This window comes from Athene cunicularia (genome assembly GCF_003259725.1).
Source record: "Athene cunicularia isolate RWA chromosome 7 unlocalized genomic scaffold, athCun1 chr7_part1, whole genome shotgun sequence".
NCBI classification, from domain to species: domain Eukaryota; kingdom Metazoa; phylum Chordata; class Aves; order Strigiformes; family Strigidae; genus Athene; species Athene cunicularia.
Genome location: NW_020799107.1, coordinates 37,682,620 through 37,691,460, shown reverse-complemented (window position 1 = coordinate 37,691,460; position 8,841 = coordinate 37,682,620). Strand labels below are relative to the sequence as shown.

General features: G+C 49.9%; 1 protein-coding gene across 1 annotated transcript in view; it reads right to left on the bottom strand.

The window, feature by feature from the left end:
• GALNT5 (polypeptide N-acetylgalactosaminyltransferase 5) overlaps positions 1-8,789 on the bottom strand; it is a 23,812-nt gene extending 15,023 nt beyond the window's left edge. The window contains exon 1 of the mRNA XM_026852542.1: positions 8,615-8,789. Coding sequence (XP_026708343.1) covers positions 8,615-8,789 — 175 coding nt within the window. The remainder of the gene's footprint in view (positions 1-8,614) is intronic.
• Between the last annotated feature and the right edge of the window lie 52 nt (positions 8,790-8,841).

Below are 8,841 nucleotides of genomic sequence, written 5' to 3'. Positions count from 1 at the left end.
GACGGCGGGGGTCGCTGGCCCCCGGTGTCCCCCCTGTCCCCCGGTGTCGGGGTGACCGGCTGTGCGCGGTTCGTCAGCAGAAGCTGCGCTGCAGAGAGGGTGTTCGGGAGGGCGTCTGCGTGCTTGGGAGGGTATTTCGATATTTGGGAGGATATTGGGTAAATGGGAGGGTATCTGGGCATTTGGGGTGGTATTTGGGCGTTTGGGATGGTATTTGGGCGTTTGGGATGGTATTTGGGAGATGTATTGGGGTATCTGGGAGCCTATTTGGGAAGGTATTTGGGTATTTAGGAGATGTATTTGGGCATCTGGAAGGGCATTTGGTTACGTGGGAGATGTATTTGGGATGGTATTAGGGCATTTGGTTGGGAATTTGGATATCTGGGAGGGTAGTGGGGAGATAGAGGGTGAAGGGGGTTGGTCACAGCGAGCTTGGCGTGCTGGGACAGTCGCACAGGACCCCCATGACTGGATTGCACCCACTGAGCCGAGCCTGGGCTCGGGGGAGCTCTGTCACCCCACGGCTGCCAGGAGCCTTGGAACAGAGGCCCCAGCACCAGCCGGCACCGTCCCACTGCCCGCCCGGAGACTCGCTGCCCCGTGCCACCGCGCTGCGGAAAGTGGTGTCGCGCCCGCGTGCAACGCCCCAATCTCACCGCGCTCAGGACAGACACTAGACTTATTCAGGCCTGCGTGCTCGGGGGACTTTTCCACAAATCAAGCACCCCAACGGCAGGTTTCCGTGCTTATTTTACACACAAAACTCCAAGGTTAGTGCTTTTCCAAACACGCCTATTAGACACTGACCGGTCAGTGATTAACATGCACCGGTAAGACGCTCACACAATGCTTCTACTCCTACACATGCTCAGGAGAAGGGTCTTAACTGGGCAGGGGGCTTTCTGACTCGTGGGTGTGTTTTTAGTATTACAGTGAAGGCAGTTCCCTGTCGGGACACGCAGTTTCATTGCCAAGAGAATCAATTAGTCCCTTTGCCAGGCTGTCGACTCATCCTGAGCACAACTCCAGACACTCTCTTGACGGTCCAGGGCATTCGGCTTATTTTCTAGGGTTTGGGATCAAAGTCTATCGCTGATGAACTTCTTATCCCTAAGCAAGGTCATCTTGGCCTTGCTTCAAATTCTTGTTTGACCAAGAATTCTCCCAAACCTCATCATATATCCCCCTATGTGTGGTAACTCTAGTTACCGGCACAGCTATTAACCCTGGATACTAGTAAATGTAGTCAGTAGTACATGTAAATGTGAGGATAATACTGTACACTAGTACAGTAAATGTAGGGTTAGTAGTTTGCAGCTCTCTCTCAAACTCTGGCATTAATAAATTTAAAAGCAATGCATGTAATCCCAAATCACCAAGCGGATTTTTTTAAAGAACGGGCTCCAACCCACTGCAGTGCATATGAATACTGAAAAGAAACGAGTGGAAAAAGATGATGTTCACATTCATACTTTAAAAGAACATAATTTCAAAGCCCAGCCTATGGTGGTATTACGAGATCGAAAACAAAAGAAACAAACGGCAGTTCTGTCAGCAGGATTTGCGTGTGTGGATGGTGCACGCCTCAGGACTTCCAGTAAGAGTGAAGGGTAAGAGCACAAAAGGACTGTTAGAAGGGGAAAAAAATGAGTATCTGTTGGAGAGTAAGTTAAGATAAAACTTGAAATAATACATTTGGTTTAGAAATAAAAGTTTAAGATAAACCATGGACTGTGGGCTCATTGGCCGCACTGGCCCTGGTTTTTCATTTTCATCTGGGTTTTGTTCCCGCGCTGTGCCGGCAGGGCCGGGGTCCCCAGTGCTGGGACCGGGCCAGCGCACCCCAGGGCTGCACTTCGGGTGCTGGGCCCATGCCAACCCTCCGGGCTGTGTGCGGGGGCACTGGGCGGGTGCCCAGCCTGCCTCTTCCTAAACGTGGGCACGGGGCCGGCAAGGCCCAGCTCTGCGCCGGGCCGGGAGAGAGACCCGAGACCTTCCCCTAAGCTTTGGCCTTGCGCTTACGAGTGATGACAAAGTCATGGCTGTTTTGGTATGGTCAGGCATTCCTGCTGCTAACTCTGCGCTTTGGCTCTTCTCCTTGGCAAGAATGAATGTTCCAGATAGCTGAACAGATTCCTTGACACAAGACAGCTGCTTTTGTAGGGAGAAATTAATTCAATCAAGGCTACTCCATCATTAAAATAATCTGAAGTGTTGGATGGAAATGCATGGAAGCAAGCTGACTTGAAGATGAAGACTCAACATTTTTTCCAGCCAGAAGTGTCCCAGAAGATGAGGTAACATTATAATAAGCCACTCTGGGTTTCTGTATAAAATATACTAATGTAAAAAAAATGCTGTCCAATAAGAAGTCGTGAAGGAATGATCTCTTGCTTAATCCTGGCTGGCTTGATAGATTGTATTTCTATCCTGGAGCATAAGGGGCGGTGCAGAGTCAGACAGGGATCCACGGAGCGCAAGATTAGACACGTGTGGCTGACCCTACCGTGCAGAGGACAAGGGCCCTTTTGGCTGAAAAGAGCTGAAAATAGTGCAAACAGGTTGCGCAAAAAGCCATCAAGCTCTTCCTCTTCCCACAAGGGAGGACCTGCTACATTTAATTACCCGATTCCCCAATTGCTCCTCCATCCTAGAGCACCACAGTGTGCTCTCCACAGGAACCACCATGGGTATGGACACGGGCACCGCATTCAGCAAATCAGGTTGAACAAGACATTTGTTTAAAGAAACCTGCTCCGTGCATGGAAGGGGACAGCAGCAAAGAAGATATATTTAAGGGTGAAAGCAAACAGAAGGAAAGACTTAACAATTAAGGATCTTACTCAGAAACTGGTATATGTATTTACGTGTATAAAATTTAACCTGCAAATACAGCAATGGTGACGCTAGAAGAGATCAATATTGAACCTGCAGTAACCTGCCAGAAGACCAGGACACCGTTCTTTGCTGTCATTCAGCCACACACGTGGCCACGTTTTGCCAGGGGAACAGCCACACACACCACTGAGGTGTGACTGCTCGGTTCTGAGGTGTCACTGCTCAGTTCTGTGAGCCCTGACGGGTGACGTCCCCACGGTGCCAGGCCTGAAGCTGTGTCCCTGCGGCTGTCCGGGGCCGGGGGGGTTTTGGCAGCGTGACGTCTGCTCACGGCTGTGGTAGCTCAGGCTGCTCCATTGCTGAGGGCTGCCCACAGTAACATAAGCTATTTTAAATGAAATACATCTCAGGATTTTAGATCTTCCTTATCTGACTTTTCAGTAAGTTTAACGCTTCCCTCCTGAGCACAGAAGCGCCAAGCTTCCTGCAGGCTGGCGTGATGTTCAGGCAAAATCTGGCAAATGCTCCTTAATGAAAGCAAAAGGTACAAACTGAGAAATCCTGATGGAAAAACGACTGAGGAGGGGAGAGGAGAGCACAGAGAACACCTGCATGGGCTCTTGCAGGTAAGCAGCCCAGCGCACTGCCGTGCACTGCGGGCACTGAGGTGTCGGTCGTAGCGAGGGGGTTAAAACGTCGTGGGGCCGGTCACCCTATAGCTGGGCCAGCTGGTGGCTGTGGCAGGAGGCAGGGGAGGACTCCTGCCCACAGAACCTGGGCCTCGGCTGCGACTGTGCTGCTTGGCTCCTCGTGGAGCTGTGAGAGCTCCTCAGCAGGCCCCGAAACAAGCCCTTCCCTCCTCCCTCCCAGCAGCCCGGGCATCTCAAATGTGGGCGCTGCCGGAGCGTGCTGGCTCTTCCCGTCTAGCCCACACCGCATCTTCATACACCTTCCCAGCTACGAATCGTGTTTTCGTTTCTGGAATGCACCACACCTACCAAATGTTAATAAACTACTAGAATAGTGGGGAATTACTGGTGAATGATTTGTTCATTAAGTTCCATAAGATACTAATTATATTAAATATGAGTAACATGATAAATCTCATTCTCTCTCTGTCTGTGTGTCCTCTCCGAGGTCCTGCTGGCTTTTGACTCTGCTAATTAACTTTAATTGAATTTGACAGAAAGATACATGACTTGAGGACATGAAGTGGAGGAAAGCAAGCCCCAGCTCAGCCCCCACAGAGGGAGAAGGAGAAGACACAAGGGAATCCACACCAGCAGGCCGTGATCCCTTCGCAGTGGGATATCTTATTTCTCTGACTCCAGAAATTCAGTCTGTAAAAACTTAGCAAACTCTGAATTTAGAATCCCCTGGCAGTTCATCTGCACTGCCAGGGTATTCGGGGATCTTCCTGAAGGCTCCACACACAGCAATTATACAGTCAGACGAGAATGGAAACTTTGACTTTGAAAGAAAAGTTTATGGTCGTGTTTTGCAGGAAGACTGCGAAGCTGTAGATGTAGAAAACGGAGATGCTGGGCAATTGTGTGTTGGACGCTTAAAAATCTGGAGATAAGGAAACTAAAGTTTTCATTTCTATTTTGAAAGGTTCCCAATTTTTCAGCTGACCTCATTATTCTGGGGGCGGGGTGCTTTTTGGTGCACGATGGCGGCAAAGCTCTATTTTTAGATGGCACGAAGTATGATGGAGAGCAGCTTTCCCCAAAATGGAGCTGGTTACGTAATCAAAGATTAGAATAGCCTTTTAGGTTTATTCTTTGTTCTAAACAGTGACCTAGATCCACTGTGGCTCTCGTGAGGGGCAGGAGGCCGCCAGTGAGGCGGCCGGGGTGCCTGTGTGCGAGGGGAGCGTGCCGGAGAGCCTTCGCCGGGACCAGGAATGGAAACAGCAGTGCGGCTCGGTAATTTGCATAGAGGTCATGTTTTGCTAATATGTGTCTTGTAGAAGCAGACAGCATGTAAAAGAGGATGGTTAAAACCTGACCCAGCAATGTTTTTAAATTTCAAATTACGCATAAAGTATGCATTAAATTAATTAGGGAATTCATTAAGAAGAGAAGAGTAAAGAAACTAGCTAGCAGTGTGCAACATTTAGTAATGTAAGCCATTTTCTATAATTGTTATATATAATTTGTCTCATAACATTATCCTTTGATAAATTATTGCAGCATAATATGATATATGTAGCTTATTAACAGTTTCATTAATTACTATTAGAGCAAAGGCACTCTGAAATCTGGTACACATAAGAACAAATGTTGAAGCAGATGGTTGAAATCAGTGAAACGCAATCGGCTGCTGAACCCTTTTACCTAATTACATTATTACATCAAAATAGTTAAACTAAATTTGTCAAGTTGTCGGCAAAGCGCTGGGATGTTTGGGGCCGCCGCCATGGTGTGGGATCACCCCCAGACCCCACCTCCCCGCGGGGCACAGGGACCTTCCGGACACCTGACACGGGCTCCTGAGATTCCCTTTTTTTTTGGTCCTGGAGCCATGAAAGGAAGTTTGGAAAATAAAACCAAAACCAAGTGGCAGACAAACGGTGCCTAGGCCTGCTGGGGTACCCGGAGTGAAACCTCCAGCCTCGGACTCAGACAGGGCACGTACCTGCACTGGTGTCTGCTGTGAGGCAGAAGCTTCACTGACCGCCTGTCCCGCAGAAATCTGTACCAGCAGGTCCCATGTGCTGCGGTGGGAGTAGGGAGGGGTGAGGGACCCCAAGTGTGGCATTAATGCACTGAATACACTTCGCTCCTGCAGGTCCCAGACACCAACACACTCACACCGCACACTTCTGCTGGAGCAAACAGATTTACAGCAGCATTTGGTTTAAGCTTCCTGAATCCTTTCCTTTCATACCTGACTAAGGCCAAAGAAATACGAAGCGCCTAACTTTCCTGTGTCCTCACAGCCCAACGACCTTGGGGTGACACCCCTCGGAGGGTGCCCTTCCTCCTGCCCCAGCTGACCTGGGCGCCCCGCGTTCCTCCCGCGTGAGGGGCAGCCTTTCTTCCTCCCGCCCAGCACAGCTTCCTGGAGGGGCAAAGTTACCTGCTGAGGAGGATTTAGACACTTCAGCAACTTGGAGCTCTAATTATTATCAAAAGTCCCCAATTTGCAAGAAAACTCCAGAATAATCACTTAGAATCACTTCCAAAACGGGGTCTTTCACACAACAGAATAGGAGAAATTACTTTCAGAATTATTAAAGGAGGAAATTCAGAAAAGAAATAACGTTGTAACAAGGACACCAGGATGTGAATTTTGACAGGACCGTTGTCCCCTTTTTTCTCTACACTAAATTTTAGCAAATGTGCACAGACAGGGGGAACCCAGCTCCCCACCTCTCCCTCCCACCCACTGCAACACCTTCCTGGGCTACTCGGGAAAGCCAGTCCTGCCCCAACCCTTGCAGCAGTGAGGGGGGAACACACCTTCCCCTTTTGCCCAGGACCCCCCTGCACGCCCCCACGGCCACTGGCTGCCCTCTGCCCATCCCGCTCCCCAACACTTTTCTTCCTGACAGTCCATCTGCAGGGTGTACCCCAAAACCAGCATTTTCAGCCATGCTGGTGGGGTGGCTGTGGTACAGGGGGGTCCCCAGCCCTGCCAGCATGGCAGACCCTGGCCATTTGCTCGCGGCAGCAGCTCCTTCTGCATGCCGAGGGCGGCTGCCCCGCCATGAATGCATTAGCAGGAGAGTTCAACCTTTCCTTCTCAGCCTGATTAATGCGTGGATGGATCCAGATTTTTGTAAATATATACTTCTGTATGTGCTCAGCTCGTGGGGTAGGGGGTTTGAAGCCTGTTCAAAATAATGATTTAATATTTGAGGTACTTGACAGCTCACCTCAGCTGTGCATTATTTTCTCTGCTCCTGCCCGAAAGGCTAAAACCGTTAACAGAGGTATCAGAAGTGCTGGCTCTACGGAAGGAGTTAGAGGTGTGTGATCATGTCCACCTCTGTTTGCCGGTGACAGTGGACATGAGCACCAAAGGCAACTTTCCTCTAATATTTGCACGAGCAGGACCGGGCACACATATGTTAGTGAACAGCAAACAGGAGGGGAGCGGGACACGGCTGACCTATGTCGCCAGCGGGAATCGAGACAAATGTCTCCAAACACTGTTTTGGGGACGTCTGGCTGGCAGCAGGCACACCCCACCCTCCCGAGGCACTCCTGCCCCGTGCAGCACCTGAGCTGATGTGGAGAGCTCGGCGGGGGCTCTCCCACCCACTCCCAGCGAGCCGGGCACCCGGAGTTTCAGTGTGCAGAGCCCCTTCTCCCACCCTTTGATTTTTACCCTGATATCCGCGCGATGTTGGGTGAAACTCTCAACAGCATGTGAGTAAGGCAGGACGTGAAGCCTGGAGGCAGTTCCTGCAGGTGAGGAAGAAAGGCCTGGTTCTTCCCAGAGTACGGGCAGCCCGTTGCTAAAAGTCTGGTAAAATAAGCTTGTAGCTTTGCTTATTTTTATCAATGTAAAATCAAAGATAAGAGCCTCCCTTCTGAGTCTCAGCTTACTCCTTTATCTCTCTTTGAGGGATAATGTTTTACTGTTTGGGGACTAAAGCTGCTGGGTAAATATATTGAAATGAATCACTCCTTATATTAGTTTCTGCACACAGTCTTTTAAGAAGAGGGACATTTACTTCAGTACGCGGGTGCACGCTTGGTCCTACCTCCTGTGTCACAGCGTGGCGGGACCAGCTCCCCGTTCCTGTCTGAAGCAGGTAGACACGTAAGTCTGGTTCCTCCTGCTCCCGGCACAGCATCGCTTTTCCACTGCAAAGTGAATATTTAGGAATTTGTAATATTTTTACCCCAGATATTTCTGACAAACACTCTGGAAATGTTTTGGTCACTGACCTTGCTAGTCCCTTCACCTAGGGCACTGGCAGAAATTAAAACCAGCAGGGAGTTAAAACGGGTTAGTTAACAAAGCCGAAATGATTGGGTTTGGATGGTTTTTCCTCAGTATTTCCCTCTCTCGGGTGGTGAACAAGGGTTGGAAAACTCTCTGGGATATACTAGAGCCCCATGCAGATCTTGGAGCTACCCGCCCCATGAGCAGCCTCCTCCTGGGAGGAGATGCTGTCCTGCAGGCTGCAGGCTGCAGGCAGGGCAGAAAGCACTGCTCTGCCTGAATGTGGCCCCAGTTCCTCCGACACTGAATTAACTCTTGCCTTTGTGTTATCTGTTTCATCTTTCCTGGAAGACACTGGGCAGTGCCTGCTCTGTATCCTCAACCGCTTATGCAATACGTTAATATTTAAAAAGCGCTGTAACTGGTAAAGCAACTGATAGCAGCAAATGTATATTCCTCATATAATATTTTAACATCAGTGATCACAGAAATGGATTAATCTAAAAAACCCTCCCATGAAATCCGGGGTAGCCAGGCGGTCATTCTGCTTGACAGTCCTGTCCTGAGAATGAGTGACGATGTTTTGGTAGTTTGATGGCCATGAAACAATATGTCACGTGAAGGTAGTCAGCACGACTGCCATAAGGCAGTCTGTCATTGTCTTGCTGAGCAATTCACATGCATGATGCATAAGAAAGTAAAAATAATCAGTAGCCTATTGCAGGCCAGGGAAGGTAATCAGTAATATGTAATGTACTCCTCCTTGGACTTGCCAATCAAAGCGGTTTCCCAAGCAATTTCAAAAGCCCATAGGTTATTTAAAAATGAATTCCTGGTCGCGATCCCGGTGCATCCAAAATCAAGTCCCAGTTGCCCCCATCACACTCCGGTTCCCGTAGGAAGAGGCACGTCAGGCCTTTGCCGCCGGCCCGGCTGCGTAGCGAGGAAGCAGCAAATAACCGGGCTCTTTTAAAGCTGTTTTCCACCGCGGGGGTGACGACAAACGGAGAAACCGGGAGACGGAGGCCGGTCGGGCCGGGCTGTGGCATGGCAGGCTATGGCACAGCGCAGGAGGCGCCGCTTGGCCGGCCCCGGGAGGCG